This window comes from Thermobia domestica, chromosome 7, assembly GCF_964235325.1.
Source record: "Thermobia domestica chromosome 7, izTheDome1.hap1.1, whole genome shotgun sequence".
NCBI classification, from domain to species: domain Eukaryota; kingdom Metazoa; phylum Arthropoda; class Insecta; order Zygentoma; family Lepismatidae; genus Thermobia; species Thermobia domestica.
Genome location: NC_137460.1, coordinates 282,375,259 through 282,402,868, shown reverse-complemented (window position 1 = coordinate 282,402,868; position 27,610 = coordinate 282,375,259). Strand labels below are relative to the sequence as shown.

Sequence of the window (27,610 nt, the reverse complement as noted above, 5' to 3'; positions counted from 1 at the left end):
TATTATATTTTACATGTCTGCAGGTAGCCAGACATGTAACTCATTTAGAAAACATTTTATCTTTTCTTACGTTACTGTCACTAGAATGAAGATCCTACGAGTAAAAGAACATATTTAAGTTTTACGCTAAAAGTTGTGAGTGGATTATGCTTAGGAGGTGTCTTTACGCTATACCAGAGAGCAAGTGATCTACTACTTACGAGATGAAAACGGGCAATTTCCGCAGATTTCATAATACATAAATTTACCATATGATATAAAATTAATATGCAATGTACAGAACTTCGTCACGCATTGCCTGATGCACTCAAGTGATCACAGTTTTGCTAGCATAAAAATAATTATAGAGAAATTACGTTTTCAAGGGTATATTGTGAAATTAAGCTGTAAACTTCAAATCAACTTACAGACTTCTTTAGCTGTTTTAACAAGTGCTACGTCAAAAACAGCAAAAAGGCTTGTAGTATACGACTTAAAAAATTATTTACTGGGAAACAAAGTATTTTCATCATTTCTCTTTCAAACAACGCCTTTATCCTTTACGAACGTGCTTCTTTAGTTATATGAAAGAATCTACTTATATGGAGAAGTATATCTACGCACTTCTTGGGAAAAAATATCGAAGAATCACTATTTCTTCCTCCGTAATTCACATTAATATTACCTGTTTCATTCCCGCGTTACTACAATACAATACTCACGGAAGAATACGTACGGACACTCTTCACTAAGTATATCCACGTACCTTTAACGGCGTCATACATAATATGCCATCTTTAAACACAAACTTGGATGAATAAAATCACGTAATACTATATGTTTAATGTTGTAATGAACACTGGACACTTATAAACACTTACAACGAAAAAACTACAAAATAATAATAATTAACATTTGAAATAAATTTTCAATGAAATTTTTTTTCCAGATTTTACCATCGCATTTCGAAGAAAGTATACATTTTATTTATACTATTTCAGACAAAGTGTATTTTCTTCGCGCAAATGCGTCTTGAAGTTAAGCTTTGGTTTTCTGCACATTCTTTTGCAGAGGTAGGACCGTCGTGATCAGATGTTTGTTTCGCTGGTTACTAGGAAGTACAACATACTGAGCATACGTTCGCGAAATTGTGAATAAAGGCCGAAAGAATCAATTAATTGCAACAAACGTGACCTTCATTTGAAGTTTTCATTGTAATTTTCACTGTGTAATTTTAGCAGTAAATATTAAAAGCTTAAAAAGTAAAATATATACTTCACTTTAAACTTAAGTATACATTCAAGAATATACGAAACTCATTCACCCAGTGATTAACAAAACCCGAAGTCCCACACCTCATAAATTTAACTTCTCAACTGGATATCATCCTACACTAAACCATGGCAACTTGGATTATTAAAGCCTATTCTTAGAGTATCGTATTTTATAATATTATCTTATCGCTTTCACAAAAGTTTTACAGTTCAACAGCATATTACTGACGCAAGTGACGTGACCCGCCTATTCTAAACATATCAATTTCATTATTTGTGTAAAAATATGTGATGTCTTCCTACTGTAAATGTTAACTATATATATATAGCACGTAAACTTTCTTTCGTTCATCTGATGCTAAGTAAGTTATTCAAAATTTAACGTCTCTTTCCTGATTGTTAATATGCATTTTTTACCCTTTCAGCCATGACTTGTAAAATTGTGCAGGTAGATAGAATCACCAATATATAAAAAACCGGTTGAACATGCACAATTGTGGAGGTTAATTTTTCCGGCGGCTAATAGTTAAAAAAAATTAAATCATGTTTATGAGGATTAGTAGATCAAACTAGATTATGGAAACCACAATTCTTCCTTTCTATTTTTTGAGATAAAAGAGATGATCATCCTTTTCTCAATCTGGTCTTTCTGTAGAATTGTTCAGAGTTCAGATGAGGTTTTGTAAGGCCGGTCAACAGATATTTTCTCCTTCCTGATCGATTGCAAGTAAAACTGTAGCTTCGTGATACGTCTATTCTAACAACTAAATTTATTCCAGTGACTAAAGCAACAGCCAGCAATTACAATAATTATTATACATCCAAAGCAAATTTCTCCTGCAAAGTGATGTTACTGGTATTAACCTTTAGACTTTTACAAACTAGTAAACTTTGGGGACACACATATCAACTGAAGTCTGCTGAACCGGACGAAACTTTACTTACATAATTTTTTATGCACTAACGTATATATCATTATATACAAAAAAATTGACTTAAACGGGAATCAAACTCATGAACTTAAGGTTTTTTTTGTAAGTCCTGGGTTTTACCAGAGAGCTAATATCTTGAGCTTTTATTTATATGCTAGTTAGTAGTGGGAAAGAAGCGGGATAATATTGCATAAAAATGGAAAAAGGGAATAAAGAAGTGTTTAAAAATCTCTCAGAAATATTTTTACACTAAATATTAAATAGCTGGATTACTAATCACTTACTAAACAACAGCTGCTACATACCTGTTACCATTTTCGTTTTGTAGCGATAAATGTTGAAACCGGAGACGGATAATTTTAAACACGTCCAGTCTGAATAGAATTTCAACGCAAAAAATAAACATACTATTTGAATACAGAATCGATTACAGGGAAGTGCAACGTGATAGATTTTAGCTTTCTACCTCTAAGAAAATAAGTATTGAAATTGGATGTAGTAGTAAATTTGAAGTACTTCTGGATTTGACAGTGTCGTGAATAGTCATTATATATTATATTCAGACGCTCAATCGCTTGCAGAAAACTAATTCTGGTTATCTGCTTGTTCTATGGAAAGAAACTTGAAAACTACATCGAATCGGATGTAACAGTAAATTTCAAACCGGTCTTTTTTGGAAGAGCTCTGTGGTAATCACGATATGTCCAATTTAAGAATTGAAACTATTCCAGAAAGCCGCACTTCGCTGTCTGTTACCTTCTCAGTTCTATAGGGTTAAATGCTGAAATCCGAAATGGCTAATTTCAAAAGCTGACGGTTTCAATAGAGGGTGGACGGAGGAGATGGACCTATTCTTGAGAAGCTGAATCGATTGTACGAAACCGTATGTTGATATCTGTAATCGTCCTTACTCTACAGAAATCAGTATTGTAATTACCAGTTTAGAAAATTTCAATAACTTCCGATTTCGTAACGTACTGTTGGTTATGATGTGTCCACTACAGACCCTCAATGTCCTACGATGACAAATATTAACACCACAAATTGTTAATTTAAATCGCCCCGCTTTGAATAGGGTTTAGTGGAAAATGTGGAACCTTATCTTAGAACGCTCAGCTGATTGTAGAAACGCAGCTCTATGTCTTACCGCGATTGTCATATAGAAATAATTATTGAAACCTAAATTAATATTGAATTTGAGCCACTTCTTCTCTTGGTAGAGTGTTGTAGTCAATTTATTTCCGAAGCCCAATTGTTTTTTCAAAGACGTCTCCTTGCTATGTTTCCGTACTCTGGTAATAAAAGTTCAAATTGGAAGTGGCTAGTATAACCTAGTTTGATTTGATTAAGATTTCAACACAGAAGATGGAACCTATGCTTGCGATACTTCATCCTATGCAAAAAGTAGCTTCCTGATAGCTGTTACAGTGTTCTTTCAACGGAGATCAATTTTGAAACCAGTAGTACTAGTAATATCCAGGATAGTAGCGATATGTTGTTTTGAGACGCAGAATTCTTTGCAGCAAATCGCTTCTCCTTTCCTGTTACCGTCTTCGTACTACAGCAATAAACGATGAAACCGGTACTGAAACTGGCAACAATACAGAATTTGGAAAAGAGCCCATTTTGGCAGAGCGTCTACCCAGTCATTATGTGTTGTGTATAGACACAGGATCATTTGGAAGAATCACTTCTCGTTATCGTTTACCGTTCCGTTCTACGGTTTCATTAGCTAAGTCTGAAACTAATAGCTAGTCTGAAGAAATTTCGGTTTGAGTATACGGTTAACCGAGGAAATTGAATTTACTCGAGGGACGCTGAAATATTTATAAGAAACACCTTCATGAAAGCTTTTACCGTTTATTCTACACAAAAATTACTTTTGAAATTAGAAGCAACAGTAAATTTGAACCATATTCGTTTTTGGTAAGGTACATTGGATAGTATGAAATTGTGTTAAGACGCTGAATCGTTTGCAAACAAATACTCCTCGCTATATTACAATATTCGCTGTACAGCGATAAACGTTGAAATTTTAAATGGTTAAAAAGAACAAATTCAGGTTTGAATAGATAGTTAAGGAAGAATGGACCTATTACCATATAGTTAAAAAATAGTCGTGATATAACGCTAGACTCGACACCAGTTTTGGAATAAAAGATAATGTAAAAATGTGTGCTAGTCCAAATAAAACCAATACAAGTTTAACACAGATACTTTCTATATTTTATCAGAATAATAATCCATACGTCATTTTTGAAGAAAAAGAACTATTTGACAATGCGTGTACGTCCTTAAAACTGATGCCACCGGCACAAACAGTGAAGTGAGTGGAAGGTTTAGCTGCATAGCACACACTCGCAGTAACTTTCGGAATAAAGGAAAAATAACGCATTGATGTAAAAAAAAATGTGCTTTGGCATCGTTCTATATTTTCTGAAAACATAGCCTTACCTAATCACCGCTAACCTATGAACACTAAAATTGAAACATATAAATAATTATTAACAATTGTGAACATACAGAAATCCATTTTGAAGAAAAGATAGGAAACTGTATGTATATATAACGAAATCCGGTTTAAACTACCCTAATCCATGAACACATGACCTAAGGTAACATACGTGAAATGCAAGAAAAGAAATATTAATAATATATGTGAGCATATAGAAACATATTTAGGATGAAAAATGGTAAAACTGCTGTCATGCTGTGTGTAATACATTAGAATGAAAAATGTATTCCAGACATCAACGCGCTAAAAATCTAACCACCGTTTTATTTACTGTCCAAAAATGCAAAATTAAATCAAGATGTAAATTGTTTCGTGCAAACATTAAGTACTATACACAGCATAACCCCTTAAAGACAACGTTTCGGTTATTACCGACCTGAGGCTCGTTTTTTTGGAGCTTAAAGGAAATAGGACAATTTTAATTTTAAACTTTATTAAATAAGCGTCTTGTATGAAGAAACAATCTTGAATCTTTCTCCAGCAGTTTGGTATTTTGTACATTTGTGGTAGTAAGCATAGCTCCGGTCTTACGGCTATATATGGTCAACAAACAGGAACCCTGATCACCTGAGTCCTACATTTCTGGTGACTGATTCTTTATATCTGACTTTCGGGACAATCATCCTCCACTTACGCACTGTTATAACTAAAAGATAATTGGACGATAATTCTGGTCCCGATGCTACGGGTGAAAATCGGGATTTTCCCGGCTGACCATATACAAGCTTTGATTTGCTAAAAGAACCTTCAGCGCTTTTCACGAACGCCTGGTTGTTACTCGGAAAAGGCGCCCACGAAGGCGAGTGGAGTGCATTGTTCTAAAGTAAACACACGTTATAATCTTATGAGTGCTCCAATTGTACAGATTGAGCTTCGCAAACTAAATCGCCGTTTGCATACATGAGAACCATTTTTTTAAGTTTTTCATCAGTGATTGTATTATATTTCCATACGACTCCGTGTAAAATATTTTTTTCTAATATTGTCCAGAAATCAGCAATGAAGTGACTAGTACATATGAGTTAACATCCTAACATTCCTTTGTAATCTCAGATTTGTGTGACGAACTCTGGCTCCAAATCATTGAAGAGGAAGGAATAATTGTGCCGACTTGGACGATCGCTTATTACTATCAGCAGATGACTCCAACAGACCCTTGGAATTATCCGACGTGGAACGTCTGAGATCCTTATAACTGCAACGCACCTGAAGGAGTTGACCGGTCGAAGATTATTGTGAGTAGGTGAAATCTTAATTTATCAATTGTGCCACACAGCCACCTGCATTAAAAGAAAATAAAATCAGATAAAGAGAGAAATAAAAGAAGTCAAAACGGCCCTAAACATATACAGTAAAGGCTGCTTGTTCATTTGTAATTTTTGATGTTCTTTTAATTTGTATGAATTACATTCAGTATTATTACATTTTCTGTACAGTTTAACCAATTTGATTTCCACCGCAAGATAATTTTAGTTTGTTAATATATGATCTTAATTTGATCATTTGCTCACTTTTCCGTTTTTACGGTATCTATGTTTTGTCTACCGTTCTCCCCAGCTTCGGTTTTGACAAAACGTAGGTATGGATGAAATCGTGATTTGCCGTAGCAAAGCTGGGATAAACGCAATAAACAAGTGGCAGAGAGAGAGAGAGAGAGAGAGAGAGAGAGAGAGAGAGAGATATGTAAAATTTTGGGAAAAAGACGAAAATCAATTTGAAGGTTACGATTATACTTACAAGATTCTACCAACTACCAAAAAACACGATTTCAACCACATGGCGACCGTTTTCCGGATTAAATTATAGTAATCTTCCTACAACTGCTTTTACAATACAATTAGTTATACAGATAACGTGTTGAGTTTTGAATCTGATTAGCCTAGTGTCGACAGCCAATTACCATCAGCACATGCGCGAACACAATTAATTAAAAATAAAGAACACGGATAAATAAACACAAAAAGTGAGTAATGAACATTTTTCATGTAAGTTAAGTATATAGGTTTTGACTTTGAGAGCGAGAGAGAGATTAATGTAGCTTATAAAATTTTTTCTTGTTGATTTTTAATGCTATGTAGATGTGAGTGGATAGCAAACAGCTGATTGAGAATACACACACAAATACATTTTTTACACTATGCATCTTCATACGCATTTATGATTAAGAGAAAATGTTTTGTATATGGTACTAGTTTATATCTGGGTTAATTTTATATTGAAGCACTTCGCAAAGTGAAACCTGAAGTGTGAAAAGATGGATTGGTTGTTAATGGTCGTAATATCAAAATTGTTTGTTTCATGTTATAAGTGCATATTTTTTATTTTCGTATTAAACTCAGACATTTATATTTTTGTACTTGGAATTAGTTGCTTGTTATTCATATCAAAATGGATGCTAGTGTTTTAGAACTCTTTCAAGCAATGTTGAGAGAGGAGTTAGAGAAACAATTAGAAACCATTACTCAGAAAATGAAAATGAATATTGGACGTCTAGGACAATAGATGAATTAGTAGGTGATATCCAGCAGTCTGTAACAGAAGCGATTTGGGAGCGTAGGAAAGAGTGAATTGAATGCCAAAGCTGGCAGTTTACGTAATAATATCAAAGTAGCCAATAACTCCTTAACTGAGGTACGCTCTGAATTAGTTAACACGGCCAATCATGTTGATTCAGTAACTGCCCCGTTTAAAAATAGTGTAGTAGAATGAAAGAAAGGTCTCACTGGGTCCTATGAATGCATGCGAACGGCACAGGTTGAGTGTAGGCAAGCCAACAAAATACAACAGTGCAAGGAAGTGCAAGGCGTAAAAAAACCGTAAATACTCTTGAATTTGAGCCGGCCCACGTTCTGGAAGATATGTGCCAAATAAACCACAAAGTCGATTACAGTCAGGAAAAGGAAATATGCAGTGTAGAGATAGCGAAAAAGGAAGAATCCTTACGTGTATCTGTAGACAATTATGTTTCTAATGTAATTGTTTTGCCGGCAAGGGATGCCGATGTTTTACACATGGTAAGCGGTAGGGTTGAGGTTGCGCGTATTCGCCCTCTCGAAGAAGCCAGGGAAGGCTTGAGAGTTGGTTGTTGGTTTTGTATGATAACGAAGTTACAGTGTTGTCGGTTTTGTGTAGCAGGCAAATGATTTTACGCGACTTAACAAATTCAAATTTGTCTTTGTAACCGTGTATATCTAACGTGAGTTGCTTTTTATTGCTGCAAATCAATTCCGTCTTTATCAGCTTTGAGTATTGTAGAAGGAAACGAATTCAAATTCACAGTTGAGAGTGTAAACCCGCCAAGCGAATTGTGTTTTACGTAGTGAATGTCTCGTACATAATCAATCGGTCGGAAATGTTCACCCTAAACAAGCGTAGAAGTAACACATCCACTAAAGCACACGCATTCGAAAGTATATTTACATTATAGAGCCGAAATGTAACACCAAGGTTAAAAAGAAAAATAAGATAGCCAATGATACCCAGTTGAGTTTTCGTAATACATTAGTTAACGTAAACTCGATTTCGAGAAGCATAATCAGCAGAATTAAAATGAGCAGACGTGATCATAATACCAGTGTGAACTTTCAAGCTAGTACTCCACTATTGCGAAATTGTAAAGAGCGAAAATTTAAGTGTAGGGCTACTCAGCATGCAGAACAGTTGATTGCTCGTGATGATAACAATGTTCGTCGACCTCCACGTACAGCGTACTCTCAGAGCGCACAACCACGCATTAGGCGTGCCGTAGGAGATAAGTTGAGAATAAAAGAAAAGTGCTTTGGCAAGCATAATTCGGAACGAACTAAACTCGGTCGAAGACGAACTACATGCAAATTAAAGTCGAACTGTAGGCTAGCTTATTTCGAGTCAAACATGCGGAAAAAGTATACACCGACTACAAAGAGTACTAAAAAGCTTAAGCGAAAACACGTACCAACATTGTATAGTAAACTACATGGAAAATACAGTAATAGGAAGCGCAAACATAAAAAGAAATTTGACATGTATCGCAATGCAGCGTAAATCCAATCGTCGTAAACGAAGGCGTGTCATTATGTGGAAATTTACTAAATGCACTGTAAAGAGAAGAAAGGTTCCTTAAATTAAAGAAGCTAACTGGAAAAGTACACGGAAACGTGCTAAATTACAGCTTACAACCGTAACTAGCACAGATGGAAAATTAAAATCTTAGCGCATAATAGCGTGAACTTTACCTGAACTCGGACTAAGCCCCGGAGGAGACGAGAAATCAAAAATACCGAATTTGAAAAAATGAAATGAAATCTTTAAGTTTTACGTCCCACGGTTATGCCGGTTAGGCTAAAGGAGACGGTGATGATGAATAATGAATGAAATGGTGGAATGAAGAAAGTGGGAGGAAACGGGAGAACCCCGAGAAAACCCACGCACACGGAGTTTGTCCACCACAAAGTTCACTTGGCGGGGGCTGGGATCGAACCCGGGACCCCAAGCACCAGAGGTGAACGCTCTACCACTGAGCCACCGCGGCCCCAAATACCGAATTTGACTTTTTAAGCTTTTAGAGAATGTAAAAAAGGATTATTGTTTATTTATTTGATTACTCCCTCGAATTTCGAAGGTTACTTTTCATATTTAAATGTGAGCCCACAACACTGACGCGCCAGTCCAAGGAACCATCAATATCGCTCTACAATCAGGTACGTTTACTTAGATGTCATATTTTGTGATCTCACAGCTTTTGGATATGAAAGATGAATGTGGAAAGCTTAGGAAGGACAGCATTGGAAATTTTAACTTTTTCAAGTTTTTTCGGTCGTTTTTGACCGATATTGTAGTGTCTTAAAGATTTGATTAAAAGAGAACTAAGAATGCTATTTAGTTCCGTTTTTTTTAATTTTCCAAGAGAGGAGGCATTCAACAAAGCCTTGGAAGGATCTACACGCTTCAGAGCGTCAGAACATAAAGGGGTATGACGTAATTTTACAAAATTCCCTTTTTTTTACTGAGGTCTAACTTCAACATTTTTTGGTGAGCTTCTCTTTAATCCTAGAATCCTAACATTTTTCCTAAACAATCAGTGGACCAATTAGTTTTTATGATATTTTTTTCGGATCTCTTCGTCAACATAGAAGGGGGGTTCAGAGGGACAAAATGGTAAAAAAGGGATTATTTTGACCTGAAATCCCACTTTCGTGATTCTTGCTCCGCTCGGCTACATGATAGGGACATTTCAATAGTACGTTTTGAGAGCCTACTCGATTCTGAAGAGAACGACGTATCATTCATCATCCTACGATAATTAGGGACGTGTCAGGAAATTTCTGAAGTTTGTATAGTATCCTTGGGAAATTTCGGAAATATTCGCAGAAGAGGAAAATATTTTTCCGCCCTTAGTATTGAAAATAGGAGATTAGTATTTGACACAAGTAATTAGTACTATAAGTAATACTTTTGAAAGTGATTTCCAGATATCTATGTTAACCCTGGGCCGCGCAAGAGGACCCCAAAACGGGGAAAAGGGATCTTTTCTGCAAAAAATCCCTATTTTCTTCACTTGTAAACTCCTTAGAAACGTCCTAGGGACATGCGGGTGATACCATCTAAAAGCCTACTTCATTCTAAAGAGAACGACGTATGTATCATCATCCTACGATAATTAGGGACGTGTCAGGAAATTTTTCAAGTTTGTATAGTATCCTTGGGAAATTTCGGAAATATTCGCAGAAGCGGGAAATATTTTTTCCCGTCGCGTCCTTAGTATTGAAGATAGGAAATTGGTGTTTGGCACAAGTAATTAGTACACTACGTAGTATATTTGAAAGCAATTTCCAGATCTCTATGTTTACCCAGGGCCGCACCAGAGGGTCCCAAAACGGGAAAAGGGGATTTTTCAGCAAATATCCTTATTTACTCATTTTTTCTGTCCTTAGAGACGTCCGAGGGACATGAGGGTAATACAATCTGGAACCCTGCTCTATTCTGAAGATAATGGTGTATAAATCGTGATCCTACGATAATTAGGGACGTGTCTGGAAATTTTTGAAATTTATATAGGGTATTCTGGGACATTCTGGGAATATTCAAAGAAGAGGAAAATATTTTTCCCGTCCTTAGTGTTGAAGATACGAGATTGGTATTTGGCACAAGCAATTACTACACTACGTAGTATTTTTGAAAGTGATTTCTGGATCTCTATGTTTACCCAGGGCCGCGTCACAGGGCTCCAAACCGGAAAAAAGGGATTTTTCAGCAAAAATCCAAATTTTCCTCAATTTTTCCCGTCTTAGGGATATCCGAGGGACATGCGGGTGATACCATCTGAAAGGCTACTCTATTCTGAACCATAATTTTACGATTATTAGGGGCGTGTCAGAATTTTTTTTAACATTTGTAGGGTGCATGTTAGGGAAATTTTGGGCGTTTTTTTGATGCTCTCTCAACATGGGTAAAAAAACATGGATGGATAGGTCCCATTGTTCATGTTGAGGGAGTAAGGCATGAGCCAACTAGGCACGTGAAAAATGATAACGTTCAACAAGCGAACAAAATGATTGCGTATAAAGTATTTTAGATCTGTGTATGTTTCAGTTCAAGTAAACGGCAATTGAGAATTATAAATGATTTAGGGCTATTTTCAAGATGCCGAAAGGCTGTTGTAGAGCGGCATCCTTACATGAATTTACTGTTATAGTGTATGCGTATTTTAACGTGATGCCAAATGCACATTTTCTATTACTGTTCAGTAATTAAGTATTTTTAGGTTAATGACTACCTGTATATTCATTTAGTTTCAACTGTTTACTATGATTTCAAATATGTTATATGTTCAGTGAAAATGATTGGAAAATCAATTGAAACATCTATTCATTGTGAGAAACACATAGTTGAAAAATAAATAAATAAATAAGTGAATGAAAGAAAAGGACTTATAAACTGCAAATTTAAATGAATGAAAAATATGAACATTTTTATTAATGGTGGCTTAAATGAGGGATTATAAATATAACAGATGGCTTTGACAACAGGTGGCTTATTTTCATAGAGGTTGAATAACCTTATTGTTAACAAGTGAAAAGTGATTTATTATGTACAGTGAAGTCCAAATATACCGATTTCCATGGTGAACTTGAGCTCCTTCGTGGCTAAGCGGTTAGTGTACGCGCCTTTGGCGTGGGAGACCCGGGTTCGAATCCCGGCGGGAGCTCATGTGGTTCGGATTCCACGTTAATCAGTAGGTCCACGTCTCATATAGCCTCGCTGCTGAACGGGACGTTAAACTCAAAATCAACTCAACTCCATGGTGAACTTCCAATGAATTGAACGTATATACAAGATTTTCCACAATATTGTGTTTTTTTCAGTGATACTTAACCAAAACCACTAACCCTATGACGCCCACGATTCTCTTCACAATTGAATCAATTTCTTCGCTCCCTTGTTCGGGAACAATAGGATATTACCGACCTCGGGCTCACTTTTTGGAATTTTAAAGAAATAGGACAATTTAAATTTTAAACTTTAGTAACCAAGGCTCGTATATGGAGAAGCAATCTTGAATCTTTCTCCAGTAGTTTCGTATTTTGTACATTTGTGGTAGTAAGCCTAGTTCCAGTCTTACGGCCACATACCGATAAGAAACAGGAACCTTGATCACGTGTGTCCTGCATTTCTGGTGACTATTTCTTTATATCTGACTTTCGGGACAATCATCCTCCACTTACACACTGTTATAACTAAAAGATAACTGGACGATAATTCTGGTCCCCATGCTACGGGTGAAAATCGGGATTTTCCCGGCTGACCATATACAAGCTTTGATTTGCTAAATAACCTTCAGTGCTTTGCACGAACGCCTGGGCGTCATTCGGAAGGGCACCTACGTAGGCAAGTGGGGTGCAATGTTCTAAAGTAAACACACGTTATACTCTTATGAGAGCTCCAATTGTATGGATTGAGCTTCGCAAACTAAATCGCCGTTTGCATACATGAAAGCCATTTTTTTTTCAGTTTATCATCAGTGATTGTACTATATTTCGATACGCCTTCGTGTAAAATAATTTTTTCTAATATTGTCCAGAAATCAGTGGTGAATTGACAAGTACATATGTGTTAGCATCCTAACATTCGTTTGTAATCTCAGTTTTGTGTGACAAACTCTGGCTCCAAATCATTGAAGAGGAAGGAATAATTGTGCCGGCTTGGACAATCGCTTATTACTATCAGCAGAGGACTCCAGCGGACCCTTGGGATTATCCGACGTGAAACGCTTGAGATCTTTATAACTGCAACGCCCCTAAAGGAGTTGACCGGCCTAAGATTATTGTAAGTGAAATCTTAATTTATCAATTGTGCCACACAGTACAGTAATAAAATAAAATAAAATAAGATAAATGGGGAAATAAAAGAAGTTAAAAGGGCCGAAAATATATTCAGTAAAAGTTACTTGTTCATTTGTAATATTTTGATTTTCTTTTAATTTTTATGAAATACTTTCAGTATTATCACATTTTCTGTACAGCTTAACCAGGTTTTGTGATTTGCACCGCAAGATAATTTAATATTTGTTAACGTTTGTTAATATTTGATTTTAATCTGATCATTTCCTCACATTTCCACCTTTACGGTATCTTTGTTTTGTCATGGCCACAGAAACCCACGCAGTCAAAAGAAAGAAATAGTGTAAAGATATCACTAGCCTCCACTAACCACTGGCCAATAAAATTTAAGATATCTACAAGAAATGCCGAAAACAAATTATTATTATCAAAATCATATGTTTTGAGAGTATATAGCTCGTACCACCCGATACTTAATCGTGGGTTATTTCAAAAAAATAACACGATCTAGTTTCGACGTATTCATGCGAGAGCGTGCAAATATTATTTTCGATGTTTTAGTTAGGCTGCCCGAACATTACTTAACAGTGCTAAGAAATTTCATTCCCGCACGGATTATTGGTGGGTACACCTCCTACACGAGGTAGAACTGGCTTCGCTGATTTATGAAATCAACTTTCTAATCATCCTTAAAGAACTAGTGTGAATATAGTAAAATTGGGAAATCACTGTTTAAATCCTCGATTCCTTCCTGTTCACCCCAACCATAGGTAGGTGGCCAACATGGAAATTTGGAAACTCTTCTCTACCTTGGGAGATCAGTTTTAAAACTTGATAACGTCTCTTCTTCGTAACTGTCTATATATTGTATCGTTGGTCTTCTTTTTCCTGGTATTCCTATTGCATTTCCCGCTATCAGCATGGTGATCCAATTGGAGTGCCGAATAAGATGGCAAAGCATCGTTTCTTTTTTTTCCTATTATTTTCATGATCTGTGGTCCTTCATTAGCGTCCGTTAGTCCTTGTTCATTTCTTTTTCTTTCGGTCCATGATATACGCAACGTTGTACGCCAATACCACATTCAAAGTGCTTCTAGCTTGTATATTTTAGCTTTTCTGAATGGAAATCCTCGATTAATCCTACATATATGTAGACGCAACAGTAAGTTCTGAAGATTGTGGATTAACTTTTGCGTGAGGTTGATCTAAAAATCCATTTTTTTTATTTTTATTTTTTTATTACATTTTTATTTTATTTTATTTTATTTTATTTATTTTTTTTTTTTTGAAGCCAGGTGTTAACTCATAAACATCTAAAAGCCGAAAACAAAATTAAAAATTGAAAAGGATCCGGGGGCAACTATATGGCAGTGCGGAGTTTTATGGCTGATTTGAAAATACGCCTTAGATTGTGCAGGTACTTAGACTCCTTCTAAATATTCTCCGTTCGATTCGCAGCCTGGAACTACAGTTTGTTTTTTAGGGAATTGAGCATTGTAAATTATGTTCGCTATTGCAGCTAAAAGCGGTCTATTCCTTAAAGAAAAAATAAAAACCAAAAATAGAAAGATGGGACAGGAGGGAAATGCAGACTTTCTATGCTTAAGAGTTAAAATTTCGTTGTCCTGTCCATGCTTTCTCTGTCTCAGCATGATGCATATTATTATATTCATTTTGTTTGCATTAATTTTTATCTCAGAATTTAACGTGAATGTAATTTACCAAATCTATCTAGTGCATCTCTAAGTGATGGCGAAATATTCATTCTTTTTTGCTCCAATTAGAGAAATATACTGTCATGTCATATCTCGGGGCATGCGTGTTGCCATGTTCGGTGTCCAGTTATCAGACATAAACTGACAAAATTCAATTGGAGGAAGGAGTTACTATTTCTTAGAACGCCAGTCTCCTTAAATGTTAGTGGTTAGCTGACTAGGACAAGTAATAAAAAATTGGTTTAAAGAGAAATAAGTGAACATTTAAGAAATATTTGGAAAAATTCCGAGTATGTAGCTAAACGCAATCATCAAAAGGAAATGCATATCATGGTAAAAATTAACCATAAAGAACAAATTGGAAGAAAATATACCGGCTATTACAATTAGGAAAGGGAAAAATGAATTAAACAAAGAAATGATGGAAATGTTTACAGGTCATGGTTCCCGTAATTCTTATACTAGAAGATTAAATACCGAATATGATGAAACATGTTACTGCATGGTATACCAAACGCCGGAAGAAATCAGCGTCGGACTAACATACCGGCCAACAGTTTACGCTTCCTACCAGCAACGGCTTTTGTGTCAAATATAGTGAAAAGCCATATGATCGTTTTTTCTGAAGTTTGAATCCAGGAGATAAAATAATCAATCTATCTGACTACTCTAACTTTGAATTGTATTATATTCAACTTTTCAATTTGGATTTCAGGGCAAAATTTGTACATGTTTAAATATTTTGTTCTCTAGCTACATTTTGCACATTTAAGTTGGTAGCATTGTTATCACTGCTGTATAGGCCTGAATCAGAAATATTCGATTAAACTTTTCTTTACAAATGTAAAAGTTATAAAATGGCCTTCTGGCAATTTTGATGACTCACTACGGTACCTATTTTCGAGCACGTGTCTTTCCAATCCTAGTAAATTATTATGGAATAGCTATTATTTCGCTGCGTTTTGTTTTGGAAGAATAAGTTAAGATGAATACTGTGTAGAAGCTGTACCGTATACTGTATGAATACTGTATAGAAGTTGTACCGTACAAAAAATGTAAAGAGTGTTTACCAAACTTCTCTCTCAAGACTTCTGTGTTTCTAGGATTCCTGAAGGCAATGGTTTTATCGTAAATTCAAGGTCAAAACATAATAGCGTCTGGAGAAAGGTAAGATCATTACGTCGTTTCATTAAGTTTCTGATTTCAAGTTTAATAAAGTTGAGTTCTGCGCTTCAATACAATTACTACCCTCTGGACATTCCTGACTGGGTATATACTATTTATTTCACTCCGCTTGCTTGTTTGGAAATAGTTCCACAGGTGTGAGTTTGTTTTGCTAATGATTACACTAGGAAAGTAGTACCCGAATCATGTGCTGCCATATCACGATATTATTGCATACAGTTTTGATATTTCGTGACTTTTCTCGTCACACTCAGTTAAAATATAAATTAATTGTTTAACAAATTCTTCATTACCATAAACAAGTATTAAAAATTTCATTTAAATTACCTTGACGATTTTCATAGTGCTTGGATACAAAATTGAAAATATGTATGTTGCATCCGTTGTTGTATAGTGCGCTCCACTTCTGAAACTGAGTTGTTGACCACGCAGAATTTCCTTATGGGTCATCTCACACCAGGTGTTGACAATAAGGTAACACTGGTATAGCAAAAAGAATGTCGTTGTAAGCCACAAGGAGTGTAAGAGATTGGGCGTCGCGCGTAGCGGGAAGTTGTAGGGTAGTAGAGAGTTGGGAAGGGGTAGGTGCCGAGGAAACCAGGAGTGGGGATGCGTTTTGCTATGATCAAATCATATAAACTGTGCCTACCTATCCCTGCGATAGTGTAAAACTTTACTTTCTATAGAATGTAATCGTTCGATTGTAACGTTATAATTAAATTTAACGTATTTTTCATCACATTAGCCCAGTTCGACTACTAAGATAAGTCACCACTATCAGGCACCCTTAATTTTTACTTACATTTGCAATAACTAGTGATTGCATAACTTTCAAATTAGACACATCACATTCACCACAACTACTTTCTATTCTGTAATCTCCATTAATAATTACCAGTTGCCATAGCAAACCGAAAAAAATTGTATGTTATTACTGTAACCACAATTACAGATTATCTATCTAAAATCCACTGTAATTGTGGTTACAGTAATAACATACAATTTTTTTATAGGATCTATATAGGATCCTATATCTATATAGGATTTCTAAATACACTGCAAGTAATAATTACTAAGTTTATTTTTAACAATGATGTCATGTAAAATGTATAGTGTAATAAGTAAGGCTTAATTACTAACCTAGTGTATGTAATTTTCACTATTATTGTTTCCTTTACTTTTGTATTCATATATAAATGACGTATCCGCTTCATATGCATTGTATTACAGTGCTAAATGTATGAAAAAAGGACGAAATAAATACAATACAATTAATATTATATTTTTTCTTCTTGTTCTTAACAACAGATGTGCAGTTTTAAGTAGCACCTTTGCCCAAAATAGCTATAAGAAAAATGGAAGTAATTCACAAATATATATCATCGTTGCATGATCTGAATTGGCATGTTATGAAATGAGGGGATACAGAACAGAAAAGTTTCAGAATGTGTGATTTCAGTGGTGTCCTTAAAAAAATCAAAGTGTCACTAACCGGGTTTCGAAACACGAAAACCGTTTCCACGACTTGGTGTGGTTCGATCCTAGGCGGATTTCTGATTTAAAAGATGAACTACCCTAAAATGAAATGAACAAAATCTGTGGCATAGATAAAGGGAAAACTGTCGAAAAACTAAAATTTTATGCAGATATTTAGTCCAAGTCATCGCAAGATGTTGTGATTGAATATGATATTGAATATATAATTAGTGAGTATGAAGAGGAAGCAGGGTGATGCGATATTGAACCAGGGATGTTGGAAATCAAAGTAAGCTTGCAAGTCTTGCCTCACGTGTGGGTTCAAAATTATATATGAATATCACATGTATGCCTTATGTTATACATACGTCTTTAAAATGTATAAGTTCCTCCTTACTATCCCTCTTACACAAGTAAAAGAGTTATAAACGAGCGTTTTTGAAACTCAGCATTATTAAATAAAGATTATGGGCGAACCTCGGGCAAGACAACATTGAATCGTTTATGTTAATACAGTATAAAAGGATATACTAAATAAAGTGAATAAAGATGTCTTAATTAATAAACTATGTCATGATAATGCAGAATTGAAAAGATTTCTGATATAAGGTAAAAATGTCCTTGCTTCTTGTCATGTAACCAGATCAAAGTAATAAAAGTTAATATATATATATATGATGCACTGCCACATTATATATATAGTGTAGCAGTGCATCAATTGTAATTAAGCTGTCTGAATCCAAAGTGAACTATCATAACTTCCTTTTGTTAATGTTCGTTATAATACGTGTTTGAAATTCCAGATGTTCTACAGCAATAGACCATATGGAAAAGAGAAACAAACCATAACAAAATGATATTCGGAAGAATTGAAAAGAAAGCCAAAAACAACAAACTTTCAGATGATACCCCTGTTGATTGCCAGCAGTTTCTTCTTGTTTTAATTAAATTTTACTCGCGCTTTATAGTATCGATTTTAAGACAATACTAATGAGAAGTAATCGCGAAGGATTCAGCCAAATAGTAACATTATATTTAAGAGAAGACAAAGAACAGAAAGCAGTTTTTTGATTCACTCCCAGCTCTTTTAGGATTTCCATTTTTGTAAGGTATATCCTACTAGAGTAATTTTTAAATTCGGAAATTATTTTAAAGAATAGAAGGAAACGAAGGAGAAAGGGATTGAGTTTAAACTTCCGAGACGATGCAACATTTAAAATGGATAATCGTAACCTACTGAGTTATAACTACCCATAAAAGAGAGGCAACGGAAATAGAACATTACAAAGAAGAAAACGGCAAAAGGCAAGTGCCCTAGATAAAACTGTAAGTAGTCGACAAAGAAAGGGAGAATGCAGGCTATAATCTTAAAAGAAAACAATAGTACAAATTAAAGAAATCCAGGTTTGATAATGGAAATTCTTGTAAAGGGTGATGCATAAGTTTAAAAACGATACCCAAGCCTGTATCTTATGGACTTTGAGCAATTAGCAAGTGCTAATCAAACTAACATCAATTTCATTTGAAACGTAAAATCTAACTTTAATTTTTAAGGCTTAACTCGTGAACTTCCTGATTTTATATGGAATAGCTCAGCGTTTGAAGCTTCAAGTGCAAAAATATGGACCTGTCCAAAAAGGCAGTATGAAATATGGGAAAAGCTATCAATACACAAAAGTACTGACAAAATTATACAAATTTCATATCTTGGTAGAATTCAATCGAAAAAAGTGCGAAAAATATTTAAAATTGAGAAAAGGTGCAAATTAAACAAAAGAAAAAATATATGGAAACCCAAAATATATCAAAAAACTGATACACAACTATAAACCATTAGCTCCATAACCTTCTCGTCAGTCTTGGTTTTTTGTACTCTCACGTTCCTGCACTTTCGATTGGATCATAGAACATATTCCCCGGTGTAAGAAATATAACAAAACTGGACAATAGTTTTCCTTAAAGCAGTTTATATCTTCCTCTCATAAAACCTTGGATTCATAGCCATTATCATACTTTCCTAATGGAAACTTGCATTCAAGAATGAAATGCAGCTTAGATGGCGTAGTTTTCTATGCTACTAACAAATGTTGTTCGAAAGGCGGGATGTACTTAATAATATCGTATTTAAGATAATATTCTTAATCTGGACTGTACAGGGCTAATTTATATACAAATAAATAACGCTTCATTGGCATTTTATGAGTACATCTCATGAGTACATCACCATTAACCCACAATGAAATTTGAATTACATCGGTCTGAAATGAATTATGAATAATAATGATGATTTCAGCCTACAGAAGTTATATACAGAAGAACGAAAATCCTTTATAAAATACCGTTTTCGCAGGTACAACGAGAAAATTATCTGACAAAATGCTACTGCACCATAACAAAAATCGAAACTAACGTTACTTAGAAATCGATTTGTAGTTATAATGACCATCCCCCTTTAAAAGAAACCCAAGAAGAAGAAACCGATATTATTTTTTAAAGATATTAAGACTATTTTGTAAAAAAAAAAAAAGATACTTTGCATAGTAATTTTGTATTGATAAATTTATTCTTAATTTTCTATTCCAAAGCTTTTCTTAAATAAAAAATACAAAATCCTGCGGGACTTGTATCTATGGTCATTCTCACTTCTGTCTAAAATCTAAAAGCAGAGTAACAAAATTCATTTCGCTCACCTAATAAGAAAGACGTGATCTCAAATTACAATCTCTGCAGTTAGAAGCAAAATAACTGGCAATAGCTGTTAAAGTTCGAAACGTGTTTCAAATAGAATGGCCGGGAAACATTTTTATGGTTTGTACCTGGGATATTCTTACATTTCTTTATATTCTGAAATAAGGTTTCAATTCATTTCACTCACCTAAAAGAAATGAAATGATCTCAAATTATACCATCCGCAGAGTAGGAGCCGTTCTGATCACCAAGTTTCAAACAATTTTAATGCTACGATCAAAATTTCTTTCATTGTTTGCCAGTACGGACATTAAAACTTTTTTCTTCATTAAAAAAAATACTCCCGGGTTAGTTGCCTCTTCTACAAGGAATAGCAAGATGTCAAATCTACTTCTACGATACGCTCAGAGCAGCGCAAACAAAAATTTGAATTGGAAAGCCCTTGAAATAGAACGAATTGAAACTTTCTTTGTAGTTTCCAGCTAGGGATATTCTTACATATTTCTAAATTGTAGAAAGCCAAACTCCTAATTTGTTAAACTTAACTACTAAAAATGAAAAGAAAGAAATTATTTATTCCGTAAAGTTGCTTGAGAATAGTTGTAAGTAAAAGGTACAAATCCGAAACAAGTTAGGAAAATATTTCCAATCCTTATTCTTGAAATATTATCAAACTTGTGGTTGGTAATAACAGTTTTTCCGCTTTTCAACTCAAAGGATATAATTTGAAATTGTCTTATCCGTAATAACTGAGGGAAACACATTTGTTGCTATATGATACAATATAAAAGATACAAGTATGTCCGTAGATAACAGAAACTAAAATTATCCATTTCTTCTATTTCTTACCTGCTATAAATTTTTGCCTTTCATTTACGCGCTCTGAAAAACTGAGGTGAAATTGTTTTCCTTCAGATCACGTTATCGCTATCCGATGAGTCAAATAATTAATTATTTTCTACAATCTAGGAAAGGATAAGAACATCCTAGATAAGAACTATAAAAGTATGCCCAATCGTTTTATTTGTAACCTGTTTTGAATTTGGATGTATTAATGGCGTGCGATCAGCTTTTCACCATAGGAGTTATAATTTCAAATCACACCAATTAAAAGACAAGTTAAATGACTTAAAATTTTCGAGGATCTTACAGAACGAATGGGCCTAGATATGAATCACAAACAATTTCTTACTTCTTTTTATTTATTTGAGACGTGTTTCCAAACAGTTGTGATTATTGATGCCATTTTCGATTTCGAGTGGTGAATATTTTAAAGATTGTTATAAATATTTTTATACATAACTGGAATAATTATGTATTGCCCCCGATTACTCAATAGGTTATGATTATTAATATATATTTTTCGGTTATATCTTTTGTATGCTATGTTAAACAAATGATAAACAATACGAATTTCTTGCGCAGTATTAGGTAAAAATTCTTATTATAATACTGTACAAACTTGTATTTTACCAGATGCCAGGCAAAATAGCACTAGCTTCAGGAAAAAATAGATATACAAAGAATTTTGAAATAAGATGTTGACAATAAATAAAAATACACATTCTTGCGACTTCCATGTCTACTCCCGGTACTTTTGCAACTCCTTATCATAATAAATATTATTATTATAAAAATTAAGCAAAAAAATCCAATGAGCAACACCTACTGCCCCAGAAGAGTATGGATTCGATACTGATAGCGGCACTATTTGATTATTTTCTCATCTTTACTCTTCCTAATATTTTGGGGTCTTTCGCATCTATAGTACCCTTCTTCATATTGTTAGTTATAAGTGTATATTAACTTGCTGTTATAAATTAGTACACGAATCGAGTTTTATACTCCTAACGTGATGACAGAGAGAGAGAAAGAGTAAATTAATAACATCTTCTTAGCACTTCCTCTTCCCCAGTTAAGGTTAACCAAATAATGAGATATAACCTACTGTTTATTCAAAGCTATGATCTATTGCATAAAAGTACTTTGAAGTACCATAAGACAGGGTTACTTTGCATATCGGGCGTTACTTTGCACAAAAATTCAAAACAGTTTCACAGTTTCCTGTCGGAAAACCACGAGCAGTAAAAAGGAATTTTCAACTGCCACCGTAAGATAGAACATGTAACTGTATTTTGGCTATAATGTTGGCGGTTAATTGCAGTTCCAATTACCGGGAGAGTCTCTTCTTGTAGAGGTATTGTAAGCAGTCACGGTAAAGGCTGATAAAATTTGAAAGATATCATCTATAAGAATTTGCGTCAAAGCTAAATTAGTTTCGTAGAATATTACCGTGTATAGTGGGACTTTGAGGCAGTAGTGTAACGTTGAAATTGAAATGTGTAACGTTTTAAAATCATAAAAAACGTAAAACTATGAGAAGACGTTTCAGTCTCTACTCGCGGTTACTTTGCACCGGTCCCAAATAACGCTTAGATTGGAAATTATTACCACTGGAGCCTCCTATTTTGAATTTAGGTAAATTTCCTATTTACGTAGACGACGGAATGAATTTCTTGTTAGAAAACAAATTATGAACAGTGGCGTATCCACAAAAGTAGTTTGACAGGGAACTGATTCAGAAACTTTTTTTTTTTATCACTAGACTTTGGGAGTGGGCTTGCAGCTTATACACGTAGGAATCACTAACAATATATATTTAGCCAAATCTTTATTTTCAGTCAAACAGTAACTGCAACCGATTCATCTGATTCGGCTACCGGAGCAGTTTACGAATCATTCCTAAACTGCTTCCGGAACCAGAACACTCATGAATAACGAACTCATAATTGATGATTCACGAAACAATAAGACAGCAAGAAAACACGCGCAATATGCAAGTTCACTTTGCCGAAAAATGTTCTTTTCCGCACAGACGTCGATTTGTTAAAGCGAGTATACTTGTTATTATCACAAACAAGACTAACCAGTGAACGCCCACTTTTACCATACGTCGGAAATATCTTCAGCCTTCGACCACAACCATGACACTCTCTAACTCAATTAAACCACACTGTGCTGCAAAGTGATATGATTTATTATCCGAATCTAATACAAACTTAATTAAAAACGACAAATACCAATTCTTTGTATTAAATTCATTTTACGGTTTCTCAATCGCACTTGCTACCTCGATCGTCGCCATGAAACGAAAATTCAATTACCCGCTCACTCCATTCCACACATACAAGCAGACAGAACATGTGACGTCAGAGTAACAAACTACTATATGACTGTAGACACCTAGTGAGAAAAATATGAACTATCATCAACTTTTCAAAAAGGACGTCACATAAGGCACGAACAGTTCCAACAAGCGACTCACTCAGAAACAGTTCCAGGAAGTGACTGAACCGATTAAAGTCACTGTTTGAGTCTAATTAAGTACTTGCGTTAAAAAAAAATGCAATTTTGGGTGGGCTTCAGCCTGAAAGTTACAAACCCCGTAAATCTTCCACTGATTACGGTTCGAATGATAACCTTGGACAAAAGGAATAGCCAAGTCAAATCAGTTCATGAGGATCAATTTTTCTGTTCGTGAGTTGGCACTTTTGTGGGACATATGCTAAACTATTAGAGCGTGGTTCCTGAGTCGGTGCCAGAGAATACGTAATTTTCTTTACAAACATCGAGAATTCAAACTAAGTACTGATACGGTACCATCATTCTAATATCAATATTAATAAAATGCATGCAGTTTTCTGTAGAAAGTAAAATATTTAAATACTGAAGGGAAAACATTGCACAGAAACGTATATTCAACATACTTTTTTGTATGTTGTGCAAAGTAACCCTACCTATGGACTGTTTCTCATTTCAATTTCGAGAATTACATCAAAGTCCCATTATGCACACTAGTATTCTACGAAACTGACTTAATATTGACAGAATTTTTTTTAGAAGTTGGCTGTATTTACAATGACTGCTTTCCATACCAGTAAAACAACAAATCCTCCCGGTAATTAGAACTGATGCTGACTGCCCGACACTAACGCCAAAATAGATACATGTTCTACCGTACAGGGTAGTTGAAACTTTGTGTTTACAGTTCATGGTTTTACCGACACAGTAATGTGAAACTCTTTTCATATCTTGTGGGAGGTAATGCCCCATGTGCAAAGTAACCCCTTGTTACGGTAGCTAGTAACCACTGTAAGCGAAATGAAGTATCAAAATTTAATGTGGCAGATCTTAACACGGAACTAGTAAAATGTTTGGGAATGAAGGAATCCATATAATTAAGAAGTTACGTCCCTAATATATTTTCTTACTTGGCAACACAAATATACAAGCAAACAAAGCATTTCAGAATGTTACATATAAAATACTTAGGAACGTACAAAAACACATTCAACACATAACACATATAAGTTATCCTAAATACAGAATTTTGAGCTATCCTCGTTTACCCACATTCGGCGTAATGCCCTAATCTGCATAGCAAACTTATTTTTACCGGCCATCTAGCACATGCTTGTTAGCGTTGTTTTTAAAATAATTCATATATAATGTACGTTCACTAAGCCCCTAAAGTGATCTTATATTGAGAAATAGAGGTCCATACCCTAGGAATGATTCCTGGGAATGCAAAAAGTCGACTCCCTTGAAAGAAATGAGTGCAGCTATGAAACGGATTAATGTATGGACCTCTAAAATTAATGAAAATCTACTGTTGGTTAAAATATTCTTTATCTTGTATTTTGTTTATGTCTTTCGAAGCCCTGCGAAAAAATGAGGCTAGACCCATTTGAGCTAAATCCTAAGTAAAAACACAAACGTCCATGGTTTTTGTTCCAATGTAATAATTCCACGTTTAAATTTGAAAAATTTTAGAATAATTACCATTCTCACGATTTGTTATTTTACATAAGTCTCTATATAAGTAAAACAATATCGTCGAGCACCCATATTTTAAATATGTGCAACAATTAGTGAGAAATGTGTAATCAATAATAAAGAAATAATTACTTTATCAAGATATGAACTACATAAGATTTGTATGAGTGGTATCGATCTTATTATTATTTTTATTTGGTATACAGCTACTCTATGTGTGCCATGCCATTTCCAAATTGTAGGTTACAAAGTTACGTTCGAGATATCTCCCATACCTAAAAGTTTCTCGTGAAGTATTGCTTTTAACCAACAAAAGTTCTGAACGCATGTAACTGTATTATCAAACTGAGCCAATTAGTATATGTAAAATTTAACATTACCTTTCTGGCCGAACTGAATTTAAACTTTTTGTTGTTAATTGTTGGGAGTCATTAGAGTACGACGCGCAAGCCTCCTGAGCCACTATTTTTCTTAGCGTTTCTATATTCCTTTCAAATGCAGGACCTTCTTCTACTGCTAATTTTGATTTCACCCTACCAACGTTTAGTTTCACATCCAAAGAACACATAGATGTATCCTTGTCCATTGTTTCCTCTCCTTCCGTTGTAGATAATATTAACTCTTTATTGTCAGTCATCAGTTCGTACGTCCAACCTTTCCCTTCGAGTGGATCTTCCTGAGGTAACTCATAAGCAATTTCTTCTTTGAACATCAATTCCAACTTAACAGACGCCTCACCAGCCATTGTGAATTCAAATGTAATAAGAATTTAGCACTTGTTATACTTCCCTTATATTTTATGTTGCCAGTGTTAATGAACGATTTACAAGAACGTTCACAAAAGCAACCTTATATTTCCAATCTTCTGCAGTTGCTTATTTCCTTTGTCTTTGTCTTATGACTATTATCAGCCAAATAGGTAGGTGCACCAGCTTACCAGGCATTTGTGCTACAATTACTAAATTGTCAAATGTGTACCTCAAATAGAGGATTTATGATTGAAAAACAAAATAGAATAATATACAGAACACAATCGGGAAAAAGTGACACAAATCAGGAAAAGAGTCAAAGTCAGGAAAAGGTCAAAATCGGAAAAGAAGTTCGGACAAGGAAAGGGCAAAAAAGCCAAGATGAACATGGCAAAAAATGAAGGGTAAGTGGGAAAATGAAAGAGGAAAACGTATAAAAAAAAGGGAATGTATGTACGTGAAAACGTAACAGAAAGTGTAAGTGTAGTGTAGGTGTATAGTAAGTCCCACTTAACCTTTTTCCTCACGGAGCACCACCAGACGCGAAGCACCCACTACAACAGCCACTGCCGAACTCCACTCTCGCTTTTCTAACAGGGTCGTTACTCGCTTATTTCCTTAGCCACGACGCTTGTTTGTTTGTAGTAAGCATAACCAGTGTGACCACCCAGCAAAAATATTTCGTACTAACCTTTGCAGAAAAACGTACTAGATCTGGGGGAAAAGTACTAAACTTTCATTTGCTCCCGTTTGGCCCTATTTATGATATTTTACGTTATTAGTATCTTACTAGAAGGTTTCCTGCAGCTCCTCTACCCTGTGGATGGGGGAATGATCTCCCATATTCTTGAGAGAACTCCAACTTTAATTTCAAGTCAAATTTTATACAAACCGTGCTTACCATTTACATCTTACCGATTTTGGCTTTATACTAACAGTAGTAGGGACCCCCGTTGGCCCGAATGAGTCACCCCTCTCCCTACCTCACTCTCTCTTATGGCCGGGGTTTTGAAATGAAATGAAATGAAAAGTCGTCGGTTTTCCTCCCTGTTGTGGCAGGGGAAGGATGGAAGTAGAATACAGGGCGTATAGATGGCCGAGTCAGCGAAATTTGATCTTGTTTTCCTAGAAATCGATATCATTTCCTGGAATTGTTAGGCAAGTTTCGACAAGCCTTTAGTTGCTATGTTCATAGCCTTTTACGGCTACCACAGAAGCCCGTGGGAAAATTTTGGTTTATTTGAACCCCCGTCACCCCCTACTGCTCCTGGAAAACCAAAGAGCATAAGCGATTTAGCCCCTTGGTCCTATTCCCACGAAATGTCTGTGGATTATGAACTGCAAGCATGATATTCAAATGATCGAAGCTTCTCAGCAGATTGTATGAAATTGGTCTTAGTTGATAAGGTAAATATTATATTTCATGATTTTTTTTAAAACGTAGGATTAAACACAATATATGAGTCTCATAACGAAACACATACCCATGCAAAATCGTGTTGCTTAGCCCCCATTGGTTCTATTCCCACAAAGTGTCTGTAGATTATGAACCGAAGACGTGATATTCAAATGATCAAAGCTTCTCACGAAATTGACTTAGTTGCTAAGGTAAATATTGTATTTCACGATTTTTTTAAGACGTGAGACAAGAAACAATATATGAGTCCCATAACGAAACACACACCTATACATTCCTCCCCCAGACCTCCTGCGAATGGATTCCAATGATTGAGGATATTCTAATAGCGGAAGCTTCTCATAGCATATCATATTGTTTAAAAACGTAGGATGTGAAATGTGTTATATAAATATTCACATGATGTCTGTTATGACAAGTAAATCGATATTATTTCCTGGAATTGGGAGGCAAGTTTCGACAAGCCTTGTTCATAGCCTAGTTGTTATGTTCATAGCCTTTTACGGCTATACCACAGGAGCGCGTG

General features: G+C 35.1%; 1 protein-coding gene across 3 annotated transcripts in view; it reads right to left on the bottom strand.

Moving 5' to 3' along the window:
* LOC145690975 (uncharacterized) overlaps positions 1–25,823 on the bottom strand; it is a 62,130-nt gene extending 36,307 nt beyond the window's left edge. For 2 of the 3 annotated variants that reach the window (XR_014132310.1, XM_081766447.1), the window contains exon 1: positions 25,299–25,823. Coding sequence is in view for 2 of the 3 variants with exons in the window: in XM_081766447.1 (XP_081622573.1) it covers positions 25,299–25,663 (365 nt within the window). In the remaining variant the exon portion in view is untranslated. Of the gene's footprint in view, positions 1–4,118; positions 5,981–25,298 lie in introns of those variants that run through there. The other variant, XM_081766448.1, reaches the window with a different exon arrangement.
* Between the last annotated feature and the right edge of the window lie 1,787 nt (positions 25,824–27,610).